The following is a 25,850-nucleotide window of genomic DNA, read 5'->3' on the forward strand; positions in this document are numbered from 1 at the left end:
CACATCCTTTTAATGACAGGTAGAAAATAAACGTGTATAATAAAAGTTGATATAGTTATAAAGATGTTATTACAAACTGAACCAACTTGATACGAATGTGCATAAGATAAGTCGTAAAACGTATGGGGGAAAAATAAGTTAAACTCAATTAACTGTTATTTATTTTATTTATGAGAGTCCAATATCAACTCCTATTCGATATAATAATTAATAAATATATTATAAAAACATAATATGTACACATAATGAAATATAATTAATTAGTTATTGAATATTAGAATCATACATATAATAATATTACAATATTGATAATGAAACTTTATTAAAATAAAAAATACTTTTTTTTAGGAGAGAAATGACTTGTTTTATTATTTTGCATATTCATCTTATCTAACTCGTTTTTTTTTGTTTGTTAAGTAGCATTACAATATGTTACCAGTTAAAAAATGATAAAAAAAAACATAAGAAAAAAAAGGAAAACAATATTTTTTTTCTCGATATTTCGTGTAGACAATTAAAAGCCGAGTTCAATCATTAAATCGATTAATTTAGAATATAATAATATATATATATATATTAAAATCTCCAGCGGTTGTGAACCAAACTAAAAAGGTAATATTAGTTAAACAAAAATCAGCGGGAAGTTCAAAGTAAACTAAAATAAATTAAGGAGAAACAAAATAAAAACAAAAATAACAGCCGCGCACTATATCATCTTATATAAATTACAATCAATGGAATGACACTAAGAAATATAAATTTACATTATTTTCTTTTCTTATTGTTACCTTTTCTTCTGGACTTTATATTCCTAAATTTATACAAACAAAGCAAAGGCAGTTTCTTCATCAATCAACAGGGACATATGTAAACGAAGATCGTTTCAAAGTCACATGAAAAACGTGTTACCCTGTTGCAATTTTAGAGTAAAATCGTTCAAATGAAAACAGTAAAACTGGCACAAAAAGAAAGTAATTCAATGGTAAATAGTGTAGATAAGTATAATTAGAGAGAGAAAGAGAGCTTACATAAAAAAAATATGTGTAAAAATAATACAACTTGATCATAAATTAAAATAAAACGTATTTCAATTTAAAAGAAAAGAAAAAGAAAACAAACAATATCGTAGGCACTAACTAATATCTCAGACGATGGGTCATTGGCAATTAGTTCATCTTTTGTTTATTTTATAATTTTTTTTCCTCTTCGATAATTAAAATGATTTTTTTTTTAAAAAAAAAAGTAAAAGTGAATCCATTTATGAATTAATTTGAAGGCTTTCCTTTCTCGCAAATGAAAAACACTCAAGGACATTCGAAAACACGAGTAATAAATAAAGCCTTAATATTTAAGTAAAGCATAACAAACGAAAATAATATTAATTAATACAATATTAGATGACTAAATAACAATTTGACGGTGTCCTTTAAATTCTCCTCCGGCATTATATTTAATATTAATTTAAAATATTGTATTCTGCAATAAAACACGTACATACTTGCGGAGAGTATCATGAAGGATGATGGGAGACACAAATGATTACGAATAAAATGAACGTACAGTAAAACAAACCAACAAGCGCATATTTAAACTAGATGACGAGGGCCATGTCCTTCTTGCTCGGCATATTGACTTTCTTACCTTGCCACAGGTTATTGTGGATCGTAAACGCGTCTATAGTCACAGTCAGATGTTTGGTATGAACTTGGGCAAAACATTTGCCACCTGAGTTGTATCTGCACACAGAAGATAAAACAACAGTTATAGCGATGGTCGAATGCCGCCACCAGATGCGGTGTTATAGAACTTACTTGAAGAACTTGTCGAACATCTTGTCGTCGACAAGTTTCGGGCCGGTGCCGTAAAGTTTTTCCACCCTCTCGGGCACCATATCGGGAGAGTACGAGTACAAAGCCCGGAACTGACAGCCAGCATCCCGGAAGAGCAACAGGAAATGCTTAACCTCGGATTTCGCGATGCAATCGAGTATACGCTGTTTGGATTCGCGGTTGACGGCGCCTGGAAAGACGCAGTACTCGAGAGCATTGTGCATTATGCTGCGGTTCGATTTCGTTGCTGGCTGCTTGTAAAGTCTTGGACCTATTATAACAAACGATCAGACGATCAGTATTGATTAGTAATATTAGCAAGGGCGATGCAATGTGGATGTTGTGAGTGGTGAGCTACCTGAATAATCTAAAATGCTACTAGGGGTGGAACTAATGTCACTAGATCCGTCGTCAAAGACACCTCTCCTCTTCGAGACTGGAAGACTCCCGGGTCCGGATGAAGGGGACGTCAGGTGTCGCACTGGGCCCATACCTGGAGATGGTGCTCTGCGTGGAGGAGTCGCTCTTCCAAGGCCGCTATCCGTATCTCCGAAACGATAAGCCATACTATCTTGATCAGTACTGGATCCTACATAGAAAAACTTTTAGAAAGACAACCAATGATATCACATGAAATAGAACATGTTCATCTTCAAATAATATGTAACACGACAAGCAAAAAATTTTGTAACAAAAAAATCTATTGCTATGAAATTGAGTTACCTAATGATTATATATAAAATACGAATTATTTGAAAAATAAACATATAACGATTCTCAGTGACAGTTAATAATTATATAGTGAGTCTAGTCAAAATGTCAAAAAAAGAATATTTGATTAATATTGATACTAATCGCCGAACAATTTTTGACTAGCACCATATAAATCCAGAACCAACATTTTTAACACAAACACGAATATATTATTTAAATTTAGTATATTATTGACACGTAACTGTTATTTAATTTATGCTTGGTTAAAATTAAGATCGATAAATGTTTAATTAATAAAATTTAAAAAAAAGACTAATGAGCTAGATTCAATTACTCTAGCATCGTTGTTGTGTAAAAACAATGAGTTTGTTTCTAAGTATGACGGTATCACGAGTATATATATAGATATTTTGTAGTATTAACATGAAGCAAAAACAGTATATTATACTAAGCAGGCAAATCATTCATTAAACATAACCATAACAAATGTACAGAGAAGAGACCAACAAAAATCTGAAAAATAAATTAAACAGAAAATATACCCAGAAACCAAAATATTCCAAGCCAAGTAAGTAAGTAAGAAACCATCACCACTTATCTACGGTAAACAACCACCACGTCTAATTAAAATAAATAATAAACAGGAAGACGCCGACACTTGTCGACGAGAATACAGAACAAAAATTGAAATTAAAAGTAATTAATAAACGGGTAAGCTAATAAAAAAGACAATCCAGCAGACATTGACAAAGAGAGAAGGATACTATTAGAAACATAACAGTAATAATAATAATAATAAGAAAATAAAAAAACAAAAATGAATGAATGTTTCTTTTAATAAATATTTTGTCTTTAACTTTTTTTTTTGTTCTGTTTATTTTTTTTTTGTGGTAGTCTTACCGTACAGATTCATCATAGAGTTTGACTTGCGACCTTTAAAGTTTTGATAAGTGGAATACTTAGGCCTTCCTCGGGTCTGTGCCGGTGACGGGTCTGCAAATTACATATACATACAACCTACAACCTCCATTCCACTCAAAACATCTCTTTTGATACTTTGGTTTTGCCCGCCATTCTTTTTCACACGGCAAAACACGGCTTCATTTTTCGTTATGAAAAGGCGCGCATCTTTGTTTTTAGAACACAATTCATTCATATTCAACGTTTGTTTTCGCACAATGCTCCGAAAAGTAAATGTGATGATTTTGAATGAAATGGGAAGAAAGTTACGAAAGGTAAGATAGATAAGATAGTGGTATATAATAATAATAAAAGTAATAATAGACGTGCTGCGCGCAAACAAACACACTAATTTATGCTACACACATATCAAAAGAGTGGAATATGTATACAGAGGTGGCAGGAGGTTCATATATTTTTTTTCTTGTATTGTTTTGTTCTTTTTTCATGTTTCATGATTCAATGATTATGTTTGTATGTAGAAGATTGGTGGTGGTGGTTGATGGAAAAAATGTTTAATACAAACCTCGGGAAGTCTTATATGAACTGCGGCGCCCCAATGTCTGGTTTGCACTATGACAAGGAGACATTCCCCTGCTGTCGTCTGGGGAATCTGCAAGGGATAGAAGATTGGCAAACACATTACACGAGACATCGTAACAACATATGAAGATAAACATTTAAAATTACTCTCTGAACTAATACAAAAAACAAAACTATTTACTTAAAAAAAAAACATAAAAATGTATTGGCGCAGTGTAACCAAAACAATCTTATGCTTATCACTTCATTTCTTTATCGAATATATTATTTATAGAAACTACGACAATGCACAAACGAATACAAATGCTTAAGGATAGGAGAAAGCAAAAATTCAGTAGGAATGAGAATGAGAGAAATGTGCAATGTACTTTCATATCTAGCACATCTACTTGTAGGAGCAATTGTTCTTGTAAAATAAATCGCGTAATATCACAACGAAAAAAAAAATGGTAAACAAACAAACCTTTGTATAGCAATCCACTACTAGCTAAACTGTCTTGAGAGCCTCTGTAATAGTCCCGTTTCATAGTGGATGAATGGTATGAATTAGCTAAAGTTAAAAGAAATCAAAACAAAAACAAATTCAAATCAAAATTTAAAAAACGCAAACAAATTATAATAAGGTGAGTGAGGTATTGGTGCAGAAGCCCATACATAGTAGCCTACCTCTGCAACGAATAACGAAATATTTGCATTTAATAACGAACCCTCGAAATTGTTTCAGTAAATTAATTATAACATCAAATATTGACTTAGGTCATTTGCCCATTCACTTTCACCTTTACTTTGCATGCGAAGATGAGGGTAATGTAATCAATTTAATCGCGAATGCATATTTAATAGGTAGGCTACATGTAGTTAATTATTAATTAAACACAATACTCTCGCGTTCTCCGTAATAATAACTTACCAGTGAGGTTCGAGCTGGAACCTTTTTTGCCACGAGATGGTTGTAAACCAATTCCCTCTGCCATCTCAACAGATCCACTATCGATATGAATCGTCTTCGGACGAGGTCTAGCGGTTGAACCTTTAGCGCGTAACTTAGGTACACCTTTCAACGAGTTCAGCAGAGATTTATCAACATCTTTGCCCTATAGAAACAAAACAAAACAAAATCTGATAAATAATAGTTTAAAACATCAGTTTATATAAAATATAAATTAAATGTGACCAAGAATACATACGTACCATAGACCAATATATAAAAGACATTTTAATATACTTATTTTTCTACACAAAGAGTCAGACTGTGTTTACTGTTTATGCTGGTGGAGAGATACTCTTATACTGCACCGCCGAGTTCATAAACTTGTCGGAAATAAAACAAAAGTAAATACGTCGTGTCGACGTACTAAAATAAGGAAGTGGGACAAAAATAGACCACCTCGAGTGAGAGAACGCGGGCTATAAGCCGCTTGCATTATTAATTTCTTATTGCAGTTTGCACCTAAGTTCTCCATACTAATGGAATGATATACGAGCGTATTTGTTCATTTTCCAATTATTATTAAACAACATTTATGTGTACTTACTTCCCGCTCCGCTTCTTCGATAGCTTTTTTCATTTTGTGCTGTTCGAGTATAAGTTGTCTCCTAGCTGCCTGCTCTTCCTTTTTCCGCAGCTTCTCATCTTCCTTAGCCTTTTCCCGATCCCTTCGAGCTTGTGTTTCTGCTTCTTTGTTCGCTTTTGCTTCTTCTTGTTTTTGCCTGCGTTGCAGCGACATCAATAATATGCGTTCTTTCTTCTTTTCCCTCTCATCTATTAAATCCTACAATGAGAAATTAAAGTATTATTTAATAGAATATAGACATTTTTTTGAGAATAGTACTGGATCAGGATTGCTGAGATCGTTTCCAATAACCAACGCCGATGCAGCGTTAACCTTATCCATTTCATGACTAGTCGCTTCCCGGTTCTGTCTGTCCATCATCTTTTCATATCTTCGTTTATCCTCCAATTCCTTCTTCAGTCGCTCATGTTCTAACTCTCTTTCTAGTTGTTTCCTTTTTTCAACCTGCATAACAAATAACACATAACAATGATGCAATTCAATTAAAATCTAATTAACAATATTACCATAGCTTCTCTCTCTCGTTCGCGATCACGTGTAGGGTCATCATCTTCTACATAACTTCGTTCTTTTCGCGGTGATGCAGTACCTTTCTTGGTCCGCAGTGGAGGTTTAGGTCTTTTCGGTGCATCGTTATCAAAACTAATATAAAATCCTTTCTGGCTACTTGGATCGGATCGATTGTCAAGGCTGCTAATATCGGCGGCGTGCGATGCAGATCTCTCTAAAAGGGGTGGTGATGGTGACGGTTGAAACGAGTTACGTGTTATCAATGGCCTCGTCGGTGATGGTATCCGATATGTCCTACTACCAGACGTAATATTCAAACGACTAAGACCTTCGGTGTTCTGTTCGTCCTTTCCAATGAATGATATACTCTGCGGCTCCATATCATCTGCAGGCGGCGCAGGTATCGGGGCGTGAATCACGTTGCTCTTGCGTTCAGGTCGGACGGGCTCCATACTCTGGAGTGAAACCGGCGAAGAGCGTTTTGCTTCCATCAATTGGGATAATTGACGGTGTTGTCGGTGGTGTTGCGGTGACGTGCTTGGTGTATTTGAATGACTGCCGTACAACTGGTGTTGTTGACTTAGCGTATAACCACTTGCAGAACCGGCGCTATGATTCATACTATGATCGCCACCTCCATTATGGTATCTATTGTCATGATATTTGTCGTAACTAAAAAAAGATAATAATAATATGTATCAAGATCGGTGGTATCGGTAAGCGATCGATGTTAAATTGAATGAAAATGATTGAAAAGCAATTACCGATCACTACTGGTGTCGTGCAAAATGAAGGCATTTGGATTTTGTGGTTTAGCCCAAGTGCGCATCTCTGGCTGCTGGTATGTTTCTGGTGGATGAACAATCTGTGGTGGTGGCTGCGGCGTCGGCTGTGGTTGTTGGGACCAAGTGCGTCTTTGTGGAGCCACTAACTGAGGGACGGGAGATTCTTGTTGGCCGTGGAGGAAGAATTGAGGTTCGTTTTGCAGACGCGATTGCTGGTAGAGCGATTGTGGGATGTGCGGCGCACTCGCCGATGACTGAAGAGGATTATACATCGGTGGCTGATTATATAATTGCTGTTGAACTAATTGTTGTTGCAGGAGTTGATTGTGCTGTGCGTAGTATTGAGCCGCCAGCTGCATTTGGTGTTGATGCGAAGCCAGACGCTGCATATCTTGGAGACTAGAATTCACAACAGAACTACATATTTTAAAACAATTATAAATTAGAAACGAAACTAAAATAATAATTCAATTTAAAAAAAAAACGAAAACTACGCATTCCTCCATAGATGAAAACGTCAGATAACTCACTTGATAGATTGCTGATAAGTATCCATATTCATATTATCCATGTCTGGTGTCCGGCGGTTCTCCACAAAAGGTTGGTTTTCATCCATCCACTTCATCTCCGTGTTAGGAATTTCATCCTGTTTGTAACGGTACATTGTCAATAAATAAAACGGTCAAAAAATACTCGTGACTGCCGACATAAGCTGAATTATATCAAATTTGGAAAGAATAGTAATTTCTAGAAGTGTATTATCAGTTTATCTCAATCGAACACTGATACTATATATATATATATTAATCCACATTTCTGAGTAAACAGATCAGCCCATTACTTTACAGTTTAAACAAATCAAATTATGTACTAAGTTTAACTACACACATAGTCTTAAAGCAGTATTAGTCAACAATAGGATAGTAACTGAGTGAGTGCGGTTAATAAGACGTGCAAGAAGTAAGAAATAATTGTACCTTCAGTGTTAGGGGTCGCGAGGTGTGTGACTTTGGGGCACTAGGCCCAGCAGTAGGTTCTGCGGGGGCAGCCGCGATTACCTGTGTAGGGCTATTCGGCACAGAACCGCCGCCCCCAACCATCAAACTATCCACCATCGCGTCCGAAGACGACTTCACTATTCCACTTTTACCCTGCAAAAAAAATCATTGACACCGTCACCCACATAAAGACAACAAATAGATATTTTTAATATCAAGAAAAAGACGTCGAAGATTGCAACAACATAACTGAACATTACAAAAGGATGCAAGAAAACCTCTTTTTAAACAAAAAAATAAAACGAAATAGAACACCTATCTACAACAAAGTAATAATAAATCTCACTAGACAGAGTTAAGAAAATACACACAACATTCTCTATGTATAATAATAATCCATCAAAAATAATTAAAAATATCCGAATCTAAGTTTACGTAAAATTACATTTAATGGTCATTTATAATTGAATTATATGTTTCTTGTACTTTCTTAACTTTTTATAAGTATAACGACATGCAATTTTGTTTAATACTTATAAATAATAATTGATCTGAATTAACAATAGAAAATGTAAATGAAAATCAGCTTAAGTTTATAGATAAATGAAAATCAGAATTTTTCAAAATAATCTTAACGCAAAAATAATTTAATGGATACACAGGGATGGTTTTATTGTTAATCACATATACCACATTTTGTATTAAAATGTTAATTCATGTGTATATATGAACATATAATATAATCATATGCGCAATTTATAATTTAAAATACTTCATTTACTAACTATTGTATATGCATGATAAATATATTGCTTTGGTCCCTGTGTATCATGTAGCAAACAAAAACTATCTAAATAATGTCAAAATAAACGAGTTTGAAATAAATAATAGTGCAACAACAACCTGCACCTTACCATTTCAGACAGCTGGAATTTAAAAAGAAATTTCACTAGAATATAGACCATTCACCAAATGAACGTGTTTGAAAGAAGAAATTAGTACAAGCAAATTCTGGTGTTCATGGTGATCAATTAATAAATTAAAAAAAAAAGATTTCTCACCTTAACAACTGCTTGCAGAAAAGCAGCATTTCCGACTTTCAATCGTTGTCTGTTCATTTCCATCTCCGATTTCCGCTTCTCGTTCTCGATGTGCCTGCGTTTCTCTTCCAGCTTCATACGTATATCACTAAGTTGAGATGTGACTATATGATCATTTCCACCGATTCTCGAATCTTCGGAGGTGCTTCTATTGATCGAGTGTTCCACGTGTTGCTGAGAGCTTTGTTGCTGCCACGTGGTCGTGTTCGGAAGAGTTGCGAATGTTGTGGTCTTCTTTTCAGTGGCACCGGCGTTACCGTTCGTTTTAAAACTGGATTTCGAAGGAAACCCTTCCTTGTCTTGTTGCATATAGACTAGTTGAATACCTGAATAAGAACAATAATGTTAATATAAAAGTACTATCAGTCATATCAGTTACTCTTACCACCAGGATCTTTTTTATTAACATCAGCAAAAGACATCCTATTGTTAGCTTCGCCATCGATAACATCTTGTACCATATTTTCCTTGTTACGTTCTTGCATCGAGCGTAGTGTCATGTCATCACTACTCAGTTGACGTTTCAGTTTAAAGTTTTCTCGTTCAGTCTCGTGTTTTTCGCAACCATTGTCATAGCCCAATTGAATAGAACCGCGGGCATCTTGCAATGTCGAACGAACAGCAGGATTATTAACAAATGGGATTGGAGGGGCCGGTGCTGAGATTTTACGACCAACGTGTGCTCCTACCTATGGGGATGAAACAAACTTTAATATGTGCATACATATACTCCAAGCAAGTATAAACTCCAAACCTCTTTATCCGGATTTTTTCCAATGAAATTCAGATTATCCTGACTACCACCAAAATTTTCGATTGTGAGCTGCGAGTCATCCGAAACAGAGTTGCGACGGGACCGTCGACCAGCATAGGTCCTTTTGTTCTCGTTCCAATTGCTCGGCCTTCCCGCCGCCATGCTATCGCCCCGTTCATCTGCTTTGGTATCTGAATTCATCTTTTCCTTGTTGGCACGTAGTCGTGCCGGCACTAAGGGCTCATCGTTTATCATCGAATTCAACGTCGGTATATTCTTTCCACGATGGACAACGAACGAATCCTCGGATCCACGCCTCAAACTATCCTCACTCATCTCAGAAACACTATGTTGCAATGAACTAGTCTTTCTCAATGGCTGGTGCGTTGGAGTACGAGATACTAACAAAATATAATCCAGAGATTTTAAAATATTTATATTAAGCTACAAAAAATACCAATTATTAGTGATAAGCGAAAGCCATGCAAATGCGCAGTTATATTACGATCAGAAATGAGGGTTGATATTTAAAAAAAAAAAACATGCATATGATGATGTAAATTTAAAAATATATGAAGTTCTATAATGAATTATATCAGTTGATATTTAGAAATGCAATTTTTTCAAAATTTAAATATTCTGAACAAACGAAACTACATGAAGCTTACACGCCTTTACAAAAATAATAATATGGTTAGAGTATTGAAAATAAAAATTTGCTTTTGCAAAAAAATATTTCCATTTAAAAAAAAAATCCCATTTGCACTGGGAAATGTCTATGTCAGTGTAAGCTTTAAAATAATTATTCATGAAAAGCTTTCGAGCAGATTCCAAAGAAACAAGGTAATTTGAACTACAAATGATACCGTTTTCGTCCTATAAATTATATCTGTAGAGGTAGTTAGCCCATTTCAAATACAGAACTAAAAACATCTACCCTATCCACCCATGGTCATGGATGCACTAAGTCGTATTATAATATGTTTATTTTAAGCATTTTAAAGACAAACCGAAATGGTTCAAATCGTGGGATTTGATATTTATACTAAAAAGAAAAAAATATTTTAGTGATTTATACACTCTCATTAATAGAAATACACGTATACGGTGTGCCATGCAACCTAAATATATAAATAAATTCGACAAGAAAAAAAGTTGATGCAATATCTAAACTAAGATTTATAAACAAAAATTATATTAATGTTTGGGTCAATTATTGTTGTAATTAAAGTTGAACGGTTTATCCGATGACGTACGATAATTTAAAAAAAACTGTAGTAACATTCCTAGACAAAGTCTATTAATAATCGTTATAAATGCGTTTAAATCTTATATTAATCGTAATTATAAAATTGTGTTACAACCATATAATTATCATTATAACCGAATTAATGTTACTATATAAATAAACAAAATGAACCATTGTATGTAAAGTGCATCTACGATATCTGACAAGGATGAAACAGTGGGCATTGTTTACGGTGTTTACAAATAAACTTGTAAAGATTGCAAGAGAGTAAAAATAATACATTGAAACGAGTTACAACAGTGACTAGAGAAGTGAAGATAACAATTATTTATATTATGTATATATAAAAAGCTCTCTTCTAGTATTTCCTATAATGATATCATACTATGTCTAAAGATATGTTATCTAACTAAAAATGATGCACTAAAATCATAAGTAAGAACAAAATATAAAAAAAAATGCTACGAAAAATCATGGTGATTCACACAATGATGCATGTGATGCAAGTATGTATTAATATTGAATTGTCTTTTCAAAATAGGAACAAAGAAATGAAAACAAATAAAAAATAAGGAAATAAAAAAATCGAAGATGAATCTAGCTTGCTCTGCTGATATTTTGATACACATATTATAATCTTTATCTCACATCCTTTGGTAGTTTTACCTTGGAATGGTTGTGGTGCGACGATGTCGTCAAGACCACTCCGTAGGTCAGGTATGGGAGTCATGACCGTGGGTGGCAGGTTGCGTTTGTGCGCCACTCCGTGGGCATTACGCGCCGGGAAACCCTCTACACAACAACCACACACAGACAAAAAGGTCCGAAAAAATAAAATAGTTACCAAAAATAGAGATCAGAAAAGAGAACAACAGAACGAGAATTACAACTTAACACTCATTTCATAAATCATAATCTAGTAGAACTGCATAACTTATCCTCTTCCTCCCCTAACCATTGTTACTCTAATACAACTCAAATAGTCATAAAACCACCACCAAATTGATGTTACAACAATTGAATACACTAGCGTACAACACATTAATATGGGTTTGGAAAAGTCAATTCCTTGTGCTATGCAAATGAGCCCTACAGTTATAATTCAACATGACTTCTTTTCATGGTGTACAGAAACAAAGAAACTTAGCAAGAATTAAAATCATAAGCAGCAAAAAAAAATAGAATAACGGGTCATAAACGGGTAAAACGATAATAAGTAAGATTGCAAACTCACCGTATGACGCCCGTTCCATACCAGGATAGCGTACACAATCGACAGGATGGATTTCCAAGAAATTAAATAAATCCGCTAGAAAGACCATCAGTATTTGCTTCATAGACCTAGAACACAGATTCAAAATAGACTTTGGTTCGAAGCAAAGAGAAAATAAAGAAACACGTTACCCTCTCATGTACGTTATGTCTTCAGGCATCATGTGAAACACATTGGCTGGTAAGCATTGAGAACAAAAGTCTTGAACGAGTCGTAAATTGTGCAAACTCTCTGGAACAGTGGGCAGCGCGGATATTTTAATTTTCGACCAGAGCAGCTTCTCGGGACAATAATAGGAGATCAGACCGGCGATTCCGATGCCATCGCATAGATCCCTCCATTTCGTTATGTTGGGGATGTCCAACGATTTACTGCGATCCGTACCATTGGTTACGCGGCCTTCAGCTATATCTTCGGTGACTCGTTTTATTAAAGCGTTATTCGCATAGTCTACCCAATATAAAAGGCTGAGTTCATGATACTCGGGCACACCATGATCTCCCTCTCTGCCATTGCTAAACCGCTGAACAGCAGCAGCAACACGGTCGGATGTCGCCACTTCTTTGGCATATAACACCATTATAGATTCCACTACCACCATATGTGCACTCTGAAATAAAATATAAATATTTAGTAAAATACTAGTAATCAAGATTTATATAATATAAAGAATAATAATAAACTTTCTTCTTTAAATCCAACAAAATAGACCGGAAGTAGGATCGAAACTTGTTTAACAACACCAAGATTTTATTTTACGTAAATTCATCTACAGATTATATCAATTATATTTTTTTATATATAAATATAACCATAAATTATATATAAATCTATAATTAAACATATTTATTGCAGAAAATACCCCGGCGTAATTACGGTACATATGAAATCATATATCATGTACGGTCTAGCAAGCACAAGCAGGCAGAAAGCCCTCCTCGTACTAAAAGAAAATATGCGATACAAGCAAGCTCTCTCAGTCGCAACTCATCTATTACCTTTAATGCGATATTACTATTTTGTATACTAGATTTTCTTTTACTATTTTCGCAATTGCAGTTAATTAGGACTGCATGCCATTTAAAACTTGAATTGAATACGAAGAATAAGCACATCTCAGAGCACAGAAAACAATAAACCAGTTTCATGTTTACACGGGAAAATAACTTCGGTTTATTTACATTCCAAGTGATAATATTTATACACACGGAAAGCAACTTACCATCCGGAGTGGATTCGTTTGTATTAGGTTGGTTTCTGTGTACTGGGAGTCGTTGTGATCGGCGACGAACACCCCTTTGCGGACGAGCAGCTGCTGAATGGAAACGTGATTGAAGTTGTGGTAATTCGGATCCGAATAGATGTTGCCCAGGGCCTGGCAATACATGTCCGCATTCGCCAAGGCCCCAACGATCTGCGGCTTAAGGTGTTCCTGGTTCTCATAGTCTTTGTAGAAGGGCTCACGAAGATGCTGAGGCACATCGTTATTGAACGCCTTGGACAGCAGCCATTTCACGAACGCTCTCTGCTTTGCCTGCAAACAAACGAAAGAAGATAAAAACAAGCGATAATTAATATGCATAGAAATTAATTGGAAAATATGATGATAGTCTGAAATCCTCGGTCTCTTCTAGAGTAATTGCGCCTTGTGATTCTCTTTCTAATTTAGCCCGTGGAGCTATTGAAGCTTTCTAGACTTGTTCCGCGTTCACCTGCCCAACCTGCATTCCATCCTACTAAATTACACCTATACAGCATCTCGCACTCATAGTTAACCTGTTCTTGTGATGGTAAAAATGAAATAAATCCGGAAAATATTTATAAAATGAAAATCAAAAACAAATTTAAATGCGATTTCATTCAGTGTTCCCTTTTTATTACTCCATCCGCACCCGAACCATCCTATCATCTTTTCTAACATAAACACGTTAGAAGATAAATATTTACTTGTGGTAATGGTCTTGGTGCATCGCCAAACAAAATGAAGAAAATTCGAAATACAGTATTATAAAATACTGCTTATTGTTTGATTACAACAAACAAATATATTTTACGTTCACGTTAGTAATGGTCATTATGTTTAAGTGAAAATTAGACGATAAGTGCAATAGTACATTGATTATAATAATAATAATCATGTTACGTTGTTCGCAAGCTTTTTACACATTCTCCAACAAATTGATTTCCCCAGTCGAGGTCGTTGTCTCCTTAATGCCGACTTAATATGTCTGTATGCACATGTAAATAAACATCGCCACTGCAGTTTCTGCATGAAATTCATACATAACAAATGTAAATCAACAAAACTAAGTCCTATTATATCACGTCTTCAGCGGCAAATATAAATATACTCGTTAGGCATTATGTTTATAAACATTAGTTTGTGTGTATTTACATTGACCAATCCTTGAATGCCGCACAGCTACAAAATCATGTTAATTAAGTGGTTACTGGTTCATTTCCAATACAAATATTGCACTCGTGTCTATTCCTAGAGTGTTTAATACAATATTGCCCTAAATACCAAGGTAATGTTTATTAAACAAACATGCATAATGGACGCGTCTATTTTCATTTCCATTTCCTTATTCCAAATCAGCACTTCTCAGCTGCTCATATTATATTAGTTTTGGCAGACGTATTAGCGAATTGCATCAATTATTTAAAATACAGTTTGAAATGAATTGCAGTATACATTTTACTAATTACTATCTAGTTCACGTCAATGCCGAATTTTTGATAACGTCTGAACACGAAACCTTTTGACTGAGGTCACTTTCACCCAAATTTCAGCCCTTTAAATATCGATCTACCGATGACCTATTTTTTTATACGATGAAATCTAAAGTTAGCAGTTGTTGAACATGGTATAATGAAAGATATGAGAAGAACATGAAATATATATATATAGTTTACGAATGCACTAGTTAAAGTTTCTTTCAATAAAATTCTAAAGCAATTACATATACGTACGTAAATAAAATACTGGCATTTACATTTATAGCCTTCCTGGTAACCTTCGTTCTCATTAGTTTTTGTTTTCTTCCCAGGAAATGAAAAACAGATAAATTCTGATTGAATTATTGATGTCTCAATAAGTTGACAATTTTACATGTAAATAGTATTGAGTATACGTTTTATATTTGGCACGTCTCTTATAATGATTTGATGCGCTTGATAAACAATTTGCGACACTTTTTAATCCAAGCCAAAAGTAACACAAAGCTCATCTAACAAAGGAATTCATTCTCGCCTCATTCTCTTCATTTTTTCTCATTAAGAAGAGTAGATAGTTGTAGGCTGCCAAATTTACTAACAATGTCTTGTTCTCAATAAAATATGATGGAATGGTTAACAGCTTCCCAGATTAAAGTAATGGATGAGATGGTTTGATCACACTTATTTCAACTGCTTAAAAGAAGACAATTATAACATCACATTGAAAAAAACTCTTATATTTATTTAACAATTTTTATTGTTAATTAACCGTCTTTCCGTCATCTCATATAATTTACTGGACTTTCACTAATTATAATATAAACATATAGTAACTTCTATTTATACGCTTGATTTATCATTTATTAATATAATTGAAGATGTGCAGCATCATTAAATAATGTACATAATTATAGTTACTACATTTAAGTTATGGGAGGTGACTAAATTTTCATAAGCATTGGCTTCTTAAAAGAATTATGCTTTAATACTAGTACTAAAGACGGCATATATTACTCATTCCATCGGCAATAAGAAAACAACTACAAGCGTGATGGTACTTTCTCGGAATACCTAATAAACGCTTACGATCAACCGCGTTGAAAATGCACGAGGATGAATGAAATGACTACAATATATTCAATACAATGTATATTTTCTCACTTCTTATACAATTCACCCAATAGCCGACATTAAACACATGGTTACACGCATATCCATGTCACATATGCTGTCCGAATAAACCTATATTCTTAAAAATGAGTCATGCAATAAATATTTGAATACTAACGTAAAATCTTTAAGATATTTGATTCATCGTTTCCGTGTTTAATATAACCACCGAGGCCAGTCATTATACAATTATGCAGTTTCCAATAAAACTTATTCCTCTCTTCTTTTTCTTGTTGTCCATCGACCTTCATGGAACAATAGCGCGTAATTGGTAGCGAATGAAAACTGAAAATTATATGCTTTTCCTGTGAACAGAAATGCTTTTAAGTCGGATGCACCGGAGTCTGACAACAGAAATAAACGTGCGTATTTATTTTTTTTGTTTCCTTCACCTCGCAAACGACAGGCATTTACCACAATTCAACTTTGTCACACGACGATCTGCTTTTTATGCAATTATCATTTCAAGGTTGTCTCGTTACTATGTAAGTACGTAGCCGTAGATATTTACAGGCTCACTAAAGATACTCATTAGTTAACTCGTACTCGTTTCGATCTGCGTAACGAGATTTGCTCATTTGTCAACAATCTTCTTTTTTTTATTTCAAATGCGCAATTCGAAAACGAACTTTATAATCAATTACACCTGTTATTTTAACTAGGATAATTACTAAATAAATATCGTTTGACAATTAACCATTGTTAAAGTATTAAAAACTAAATACAATGGTTATTTTTAATGAAATATTTGAAATATTCATTACGTTTTATTCCCGTGAACACTTGTATAAACATGTAATGTACCGAAACAGCCACTGACCGACTTCCCCTCCATACGAAATCCAAAAGTACATGAACCACGCCGACTATATATATGCATTGAAGACTATTTTAGTAAAAGCAATCTTGACAAAACAAGTTTGAGTTCACGCACATTAGAGAAAACCTATCAATTCTTAAGAAAATCTAGTTTCTCTCACATTTCTTTGTACCAGCAATCAAAGAACGCAATAGGCGATTACGGGAAACCAATTGTGAATCATATAAGTATACAAGTACAAATATACAGATTGTTGTTTTCCGGTGGGCAAGGCTACAAGATGTTGTTAATATTCAGCGAACCAGTCGAAAACTGAATTTCAATTTGTTTTCATATTTAGAAACGATGGTTGCTCCAAGTCGGTCAAATAGATCTTAAATTAACTCCAGAGAGCGCGACTTACTGGTCGCTCCTCTGCTTCTGTACATAGCGGCGGGTCTGTAAGAACATTGAACCATCCGTTGAAACTGAACGTTATTATTATTGTTAATTGTTGAAGAGCGAACGGTAACAGGAACGGCGTTGCCGAGCAAGCAGCAAGGATCCTAATTAATTGGATTTACTTTACTTGAATATCAAAACTTTTCTCATGCGCCGTTTTCGAAGAACACGAAACAACTCTGATCTGATATTAATTCACACGTGCATATTGTTAAAGCGCTGTGTTCCTTAATGGTTTTTCATATTTAATTGAAGCCTCATTTGAAATGTGAAAACATTCATTCGAGATAGAACAATAAATTATTGTAATTACATGCTACATGCATTATACCTCCTATATGACAAATGACGCAATCGTTCATACGTTGGCGTCTAGTATGGATGTTAATATTTAGCCAGTTTTCCCGATTCGGTAGTTGGCATCTAGGTCGAAATTTGCTTGTAACCAATTCGCAGGCAAATCGAATAGAATTAGGTGTAATGCACACATAATGGTATGCGCGCTCAGAACATACCGCAACTTTTGTATATATATATATATATATGTAGAAGCAGCATCAACCGCACTTTCTGTTTTAACTTAACCAAATATCGTGGGCGCCAGTCGTCCTTCCAAAAAACACATGGTCTTTATTTAAAGTGCTACACGTCGGAAGAAAGCAAAGACATAAACTCTTCATCTGCCATACCAAAACAATAATAGAATCAGCAGATAAATACTATTGTTGATTAGATGTGTATGTGTTTTTTTTGGTTGAAATGTCAAATTCATTATTTATCGTTTTTATTATGATATTCGTGCCCAATTCATTTCCATGAATGTGTTGATCATTGAGTAATGCCAGGTATCGCGTATAAGGATCGACCGGTGGGCAGACAGGTATTTTATTCTTTCTAACAACCTTCTCGTCCTCGCGTTTCGCTCTGCCATAAAACAACTATGACAAAATACGCAATTAATACACCAATACTAAACTAATAGTCTCTGGTGCACCAGATACTAAACTGCTGCTAAAATGATGAACGTGCAACGTACGTGCCTTTACGTGAATCCCACAACAGCTGTTTTCTAAGAGAAATCACTTTAATAATTAATTTATTAATTAGCCACTTTGCACCTACATTATGTAGCGAGCAGCCAAAGCGACCGCGATTTGATGGGTCTATTCAACTGCACAGATTCCCATCGCTCATAACCACCACCAGCATCATACATACAATCCATTCAACCACACAAATATCTTCATTTATATCATCAGGCGCGCATTCAAACTAATTGCTATTCCCTACCTATTGGTCGTGCAATTTTATTAACAAACTAATATATTCCGCGCGCACTGTCCAAACGGAAGAAAAGCTCAATTCGTAGTTTACATAATCATCATTCATAGACAACAACAGTATCTAGAAGTCGCACATTTAAATATAACAATAGACAGTTGAGCTATTGGATGAGATGAATTCCTTTTACAAAATTAACTCGGCTAAAATTGTTTCTGATTCCTTGTACAGTAAGGTGAACGGAAATAAATGCTGAGGGGGATTTTATTGGTCGCCGACCAATAGACATTGGCCACGTGCCCCACAGATTGTTTTCAAAAACGGAAATCTTCAGGGTACAACATCCGTGGATAATGAGAGACGGCAAAATCAGTTTCTCTTTACTTATTTTTTTCACGTGCGTTTACTATGCAAATAGTATTTTTTGAAAAAGGTATGCTGCATTCATATGCTGATTGCATGTTATTTGCGGGCTTAGATGAAAGTTACAACAACTTACTTACATTACATATGAATACGAGACTCGTGTTTTGAGTAATAGGTGAAGGAGCATTTTCTAAAATAACTTATTTTGCATAAAGTCTCGAAGACGGCGTAACAACTTGCCCATCTCATCAGTTATTCAACAATAATAATTCCGCAACAGCATCGCAATTTGCATAATGATACAAATAGCATTAACAGATTTCTATCAATTGCAGCAATGTAGCACAGAATCTTAATAATTGGTTATATAATACCTGGAAGAAGGGTAAAATACCATGAGTAAATAAAATTAATAATAATTCGTGCGTGAAATTGGCATTACATGCAACTTTCATTGACTCGTAATCATATACACCACTTACTAGAAACTGCAAAAGCCCAAACCCGAAATGCTGTTAATTGCTGCTCACAGCTGGGCTGCTGCACTAATTAAAATAACTTCCAGTTTGCAACATCACACGCATAATAGCGATTTCTATATTGATGTAACGTATCGCCATACCTCTCAAACTGCCCACGTTGTTTTTTTCTGTGTTATTTCATGCATACGTAAAAGCATTATAAATTTGGTTGGATCCATCCATCCATTATTCTTGAATAAATACGTTCATCTACTCACGTAAAATGTAACCAAAGATACTCCAATTCCATCGCTCGATTTATTATACACTCCATCCTGGTAGCAACTCGAAAGAGAGCTAACAGTAGCCACAGTTAGCACCATACTATTAATTACACAAACAGTTTGAACATCATAATTCGCAATTTGAAATTGTTTATGAAAACTACATGCAATTCTCGCTGCGAAGATATCTTCTTTCTAGTTGCGTGCCGCTCACGTCGTTGGTTCAACACTAACTACTGATCTGTCTAATACTCAATGGTGGGAGCGGTCATCGCGCCTACGGATCGTTGCTAATTAGTGGGGATCTAATGACAGTACCTCTTCAATAACTACTTTTAAACAAAAACAGAACATTCTTATAAAAAAAATGTTATAGATATAAAATTAAGAAATAAGCAAACTACAATTATCCTTTTACCCTGAGAATTATTACAATAAGTTTTAAATTATGTATAATTTAAACATTATTATATAACAAACCAATAATTGGCATTATTATTGACTTGCTTGGTCCATGCATTCGATCAAAACCCACACGTGAATAATTTAAGATATTATAGCAGAAAGTAGTACATGAATAAATAAATCATTAACAAATTTATTAGGGATTTTCTCCTGAATTGTCTAAGTTGTAAAATTAAGAAAATTTTTAATTCTCTAGAAAATAAACAACCGTGACAATTCTCTAAGTTTGTATCTATTTATACATGACTAATTATATTGGTAGCGGAACTACTTGAAATATATGTCCAGTGTTATCGGAAACAGTTAAGTAAACTATCACAACAATTATGTTGTAAATATAAATGTATGGATCGATACATAAAGTAGTAGTAGTAGTAATGAATAACTCGCAAGTAACACTTATTAAAATCAACAGTTGTAGAATACCTAAAACATTATATTCAATAATTATTAACATAATTTTGACAGTTTCATTGTTTAAAGCAAATTAAATTCACGGTATTTTTCTCATTTCCGGGTGATGAATCCAAGCAATATCCCAATTATCAACCTAATATTGTTATTTCACATAATTAAGTTACATATTCTTAAAAACATGAATAATTCATGATAATACTCGAATAAAGTATAGAGCAAATACAATATTTGTACAAAAATAATAATTGTTCCGCTTTGCAAAAACTTTTAATTAAAATCTTTGTTTACGGTCATTTCAGATTTAATTGACTCGAGCAGTTATCGTTCGCAATTAAGACGCATTTATGTGTACCACTCTATCAAGTCCTACCTGATTTCTTAAATAGACGTATAGCAATTATTGATTCAAATGACAGGCAATTTCCTTCGAAAATAAAAGAGAAAACTGACTAATTCACGAGAGTGAAACGCGTTCAGGTCCAGCAAAGATTGAATAGATGATCGAAGATGATTTTCTTTCAGCGAAACTGAATTGTTGGTATGTGTGAGTGTTGGGATAACAAGAGCATTGTACACCTACGCGCAGCGAAAAGAATGCGATTCATGGCCGGATAATAAATAATAGGAGGCAAATTGTTTTTCTTTTTCGTTTCACTAACCACGCGATGACATAACCCTCTATTTATACGCAGAGGTGCATATACGCTAATATTATTTGTACTACTGGCTTTTGTGCGCAAACCACAACAGACCAAATCCAATAAGACAATTATCATAACGCATTGAAATGAGCTGTCGCGGAATTCGCAAATAATAATAATATTAATGATGTTCGAACAATACGGAATTTCTTTTGGCAGAATTTGGGTATGACGAGATTCACCGTTAATTATAGCTTTTCAGCGGTTACATTTAAATGTAACTTGAAATGTGTCACTTACATCCAATAGAAGGCAAATAAATATTTACATTGAGATAAGCGTACCCCGCTCTATAAATATGATGAGATGAGATTTGCGGAAAAGCATTTTAACGTTATGTATTTGCTTTGAAACGTACAATTTAGCTTTGAAACACTTAGGTAGTATTCGATTTAATTATATTGATTCGGTGGTTTAATAATAAATGTATGAGTAATGAAATGCAAATTAGAGTAGGGAGCAGCAGCAACAATAGTAGTAGAAGTAGTATACCTGCATGCAGTTCTTATTGAATTGCACGGTATTGTATTGTTGTAGCTTATACCTTTTTCGTTTCGTTGGTGTCTTGTAGGTCTGCATCGCTGGACCTGGGGTGTCTGTTGTTCTCGTGCGTGGTAAAGCGGTGGTCCATTTCCGCCGATCCCCTGATGCCGCCCTCCTCGCCACCTTGAGCTGCGTCTTCGTTATTGGTGGGCCCTTTGATGAGTCTCGCGAAAAAATCCCACATTTACTGGAAACTGAATCACTGGCAATGTCATAGCCCAACCTACGTGAAAAGGCAAACTCTCCGACACACACGCACACACACACACTCACTCACACTCTGGGATCACAAGGGTGCCACTGTCAACTACTTGTTACACTCTCGTTGTCTGCTATGCGCCGTCCACTAAACGTCCCATATCATGCCGTCCATTATCGTGCAAACCTTTCGCCACAGATTTCCAGGCTCCTACGGCTTTCTTTCAGTTACACCGAACAATCTCGTTAGAAAATAGTGTTGTTCGCCTGTCAGTCTTGTCACTGAAAAAAAGCTCGCAGCGCCGCTGGTGTCTTTATTATGAATCATCATCTGTCATCATATCCATATGCATTCTCATGTTGGCAGGCGTGGCAAAGCGCTAATTTCAAATTCGAATGTTATTTAACTATTTATCTGATAAATCAACTCAACATTTGTATTTTATAACATAATTTATCTCGAACCAACATTGATTTGCGCTCGATTTAATACGAAATTAATACATAATCTTTTTTAAACTAATTGGCTTGAATAATTTCAAATTCGAATGTTTTTCATCAAAATATTTAATATTTACCCAATTACGTAATTATACTAATCATATTTCCAATACGAATTATTATAATTTACTTGAAACAAACGTCGACTAGCGGTAGATTAATTATAACATGTCTGTTAAACGAAAATTGAAGTTAAAACCTAAGCAAACATTAATTTTATGGATAACCAAATAACATTATACAGTAAAAACCGATTTCTATAAAAATACATTCATATTATATATCATTTTATGATATTTACTGCTTATAATTTGTTTGTTTTTAATGATTTATGAACAATCATAAACTTACTGTTTATATACATAATGTCAATACTTTTATATTATAATAAAAGTATATACACACAAAATTAATTTTTTTTTTATAATTAAGCTAAATTTCGATTAAATACAAATAATTATAATAAATTTAACCCTTTCCAGCCCAGTGATTCCAATTGGAATCATTAATTTTTAAATACAATTTTGTCTTTTGACGAGTTTTAAACTGTTGAAACTATAGATGTATTTTTAACAAATTATGTAAGTGCTTTTATAAAGATTTGAAGAAAACAATTTTTGTAATTGAAAATAAATTTGGGCTGGAAAGGATTAATCCAAATTTGGTTGTTGAATTTTATATTTGTTACATTTATTTTTGTTTGGAAACTCTCGTTAAAATTGCATTAGCTTCCATTTCACAAACATATGTAAATATTAATTATAAGTAAACTAAATTATGTATTTAGTTTTTATTGTATTTGTATATAATATTATTTTAAGTAGTTTTTTAGTATCAGTTTTTTTTTACAAAAATATTTTAATAATCCTAGTTTAATGGATATATAAATTATAATTATGGATTTAATAAAAATAATAAAATCGTTGTTTCATGTGATAATTAAAACTTAATTAATGGATAATTTCGTAGTGTAATAAATAACATAAAATCTGAAATGCAAGCATCTGTATATAAAAAAGGTAAATGTCAACCCTCATTCACGGTTCGCTTAACTTTAAGTGGATGCTAATGAGTTAAAATGACATAACTACTTTGATGTACATAATCTAAGTACAAAAATGATTCTCAAAAAATACTTGCACACATATTTATATACAAAAAAAAAAATAACGCTATTCAATTTAAAACTATTTATTATTATTATAATATGTCTAATTTTAATTAAACACATGGACAAGATCGTTTATAAAAAAATAACAATATTTACACAATATCATATACAACATATAAAATAGAATATCACGGTTCATCTCCACGACAATTGGTTATTAATTAAAATGGATATAAATTACAAGCAACCGCAACTTTTTACAACCATTCTTTTATACTTCTTAAGCATTACGTTCGCATCATTCAAATGGTACAACACTGAAATAGGGTATAACTTGGTCGGCGCGCAACACGGTTTCGGGTATTTCACTGGATTAATCAGATGTACCAATGTTTGAACAATGGCGTGATTTGTGGCGTTCATGTTATTGTTTAAAGGGAAATTGCATTCGCCGTCGCAGTAATACGCTTGGTAACCGTCTGGGGCAATAATCCAGTCCTAAAATCAATAAATTAATGAAACATTTTTTATAAAATTATATTATATTATCATATACTCACATGCCACTTTAAATCTTTAAAGCTTATAAACAAGTTATGTATTCTACAACTCTTGTTATTTTCATTGGAAGCATCTGTAATTAGAAATGATAAATACTTTCAAGATTATACGAGCTAGAAAAGTTACCATGAATGATATCTTTTATCATCGAATTGTAATCGGATTTCCGTGTTCTTCTTGTGTCTCTCGGGATCCTCACATTAACGTGATTGCTTGCTTTCAGAAAAGCGACCATAAATGGTTTACTCTCATCCTCGCCTTTAACAGTTACGATTCCAAGATCTTCGGGTTTCAATTCGTGACCTGCAATTGGACAATATTTTAAACAATGGACTAGAGGGACGCAAAAGATCTATTAGATGAGTCATCAAGAATGTTTTAGTTTCATTAGGAAAAAAACGTACCTGGCTTATCGACTGAGTGTACGGACAGGTACAAGCCCTTGTTCGCGTCTGGGATCGCCACCCACGTCGCGAAACACGATGTCAAATTGAGTTCCAACCATCCGGAATAACTGGCCGTCGTGTTCACGGCGGCAACATATTCTAACTCTTTTTCCCTACAAATTTGAGATGAATAATGGTTTATTTTGAGTAAATGTTTACTTATAACTTACCCATTTTCAATACTAATTAACTTGTAAGCGGTAACTGTGTAAACAGCGTTGGGATGTTTAACTGTGTAATTAACATTCTGAAAAATGCGTAATTCCGCTCCGACAATGGTTTCGCCCACAGGAACATCGGCAACATTAAACCATAAACGCTTCCCGCGTTCATGTCTCACACCACGCACATGATTGCCTTAAATAATTAGAAATTAAGATTAATTCAAACTTATAATTATGAATGGAGATTAACAAATTTATGGAATGATAAAGAACAACAACAAAAATTGACAAAACTTACTGATACTATCGAAAGTCATAATCATATCGCTTTCTTCAATGGCATTTTTTTCTTCGCCGCTTAAATACAAATCAGCGTCTCGTTCCTCTCTGCCGTTTTCTTTCTCCATCAAACTCTTGTACACGTCCATGAGGAATTTACTTTGGGCAGACTTCTTGAATTTGCTTAATCCCTTGCTCGGTCTGTTCGGTAAACCCAGCAAATTTAAAATTTCCAGCTCCATATCGCGCTTCTCCTGCTTCGTCAGGAACCTCTCCAGCGAAGTCTGATCCAAACCATTGTCCACATAGATGCCTGCTGGGATTCCAGATCGGCAGTATGCAATGATCGAGACAAACGTAAAGAGCGAAATTGAAAAATATGTCGCGCAGCGCATTGTGAAGGAGATTGCTTGAGGTCAAACTGTGGACTGGCAAAGCATAGAAACTGCGCTGTCGTACAATCCAACGCCGCATCCTAACTCCGCCTTGAAGGCAGACAGGTTTTTGTAGCCTCAGGAGATATCATTATACAGTTTCCTCTGAAGATATTTACCACTACTTATGCAACTTAATCAACATTTTCTTAACACTTTTTAATAATTAATACAATTTCGATAACTCAATATTAATAAAC

The 25,850-nt window shown here is 34.3% G+C and overlaps 2 protein-coding genes across 10 annotated transcripts; both read right to left on the reverse strand.

Annotated features, from left to right (window-relative positions):
- Positions 1-719: 719 nt before the first annotated feature.
- Positions 720-22,453, reverse strand: LOC108559642 (patronin). Of its 9 annotated transcripts, none has more exons than XM_017916981.1 (21): positions 21,958-22,452; positions 13,512-13,823; positions 12,421-12,899; positions 12,251-12,357; positions 11,683-11,808; positions 9,768-10,168; positions 9,399-9,702; positions 8,975-9,339; positions 7,893-8,066; positions 7,446-7,561; positions 6,895-7,332; positions 6,127-6,802; positions 5,879-6,064; positions 5,582-5,818; positions 4,957-5,140; positions 4,510-4,596; positions 4,030-4,116; positions 3,444-3,536; positions 2,188-2,418; positions 1,812-2,100; positions 720-1,736 (listed from the first exon to the last, which is right to left on the reverse strand). In XM_017916981.1, exons 1-21 carry the CDS (start codon positions 22,138-22,140, stop codon positions 1,592-1,594), a joined length of 5,220 nt encoding a protein of 1,739 aa, XP_017772470.1. In that variant the 5' UTR covers positions 22,141-22,452; the 3' UTR covers positions 720-1,591. The 9 variants fall into 9 exon arrangements, with proteins under 9 accessions (XP_017772470.1, XP_017772474.1, XP_017772475.1 ...); XM_017916982.1 differs by having other exon boundaries at positions 1,592-1,736; positions 6,895-7,314; XM_017916983.1 differs by lacking the exon at positions 21,958-22,452 and adding an exon at positions 19,825-20,053 and having other exon boundaries at positions 1,592-1,736.
- Positions 22,454-23,889: 1,436 nt separating this feature from the next.
- On the reverse strand, positions 23,890-25,663 carry LOC108559631 (protein 60A). Its single transcript, XM_017916965.1, has 6 exons — positions 25,236-25,663; positions 24,944-25,130; positions 24,732-24,886; positions 24,454-24,630; positions 24,327-24,400; positions 23,890-24,264 (listed from the first exon to the last, which is right to left on the reverse strand). The coding sequence occupies exons 1-6, from the start codon at positions 25,609-25,611 to the stop codon at positions 24,004-24,006; spliced, it is 1,230 nt and encodes a 409-aa protein (XP_017772454.1). The 5' UTR covers positions 25,612-25,663; the 3' UTR covers positions 23,890-24,003.
- Between the last annotated feature and the right edge of the window lie 187 nt (positions 25,664-25,850).

Source organism: Nicrophorus vespilloides, unplaced genomic scaffold (genome assembly GCF_001412225.1).
Source record: "Nicrophorus vespilloides isolate i.1.1-1 unplaced genomic scaffold, Nicve_v1.0, whole genome shotgun sequence".
NCBI lineage: Eukaryota > Metazoa > Arthropoda > Insecta > Coleoptera > Silphidae > Nicrophorus > Nicrophorus vespilloides.

What these genes read in the sequence shown, in the direction of transcription:
- LOC108559642 (XM_017916981.1), bottom strand. Translation starts at nt 22,140, where the DNA reads ATGTGGGATTTTTTCGCGAGACTCATCAAAGGGCCCACCAATAACGAA. An exon ending in AAACGAATCCACTCCGGATG is followed by an intron (nt 12,900 to 13,511) that starts GTAAGTTGCTTT and finishes ATTTTATTTCAG; the next exon opens with AGTGCACATATGGTGGTAGT. An exon ending in TAATAAAAAAGATCCTGGTG is followed by an intron (nt 9,340 to 9,398) that starts GTAAGAGTAACT and finishes GTTCTTATTCAG; the next exon opens with GTATTCAACTAGTCTATATG.
- LOC108559631 (XM_017916965.1), bottom strand. Translation starts at nt 25,611, where the DNA reads ATGCGCTGCGCGACATATTTTTCAATTTCGCTCTTTACGTTTGTCTCG. An exon ending in ACACTCAGTCGATAAGCCAG is followed by an intron (nt 24,631 to 24,731) that starts GTACGTTTTTTT and finishes GTCCAATTGCAG; the next exon opens with GTCACGAATTGAAACCCGAA. An exon ending in GATAAAAGATATCATTCATG is followed by an intron (nt 24,401 to 24,453) that starts GTAACTTTTCTA and finishes TTCTAATTACAG; the next exon opens with ATGCTTCCAATGAAAATAAC.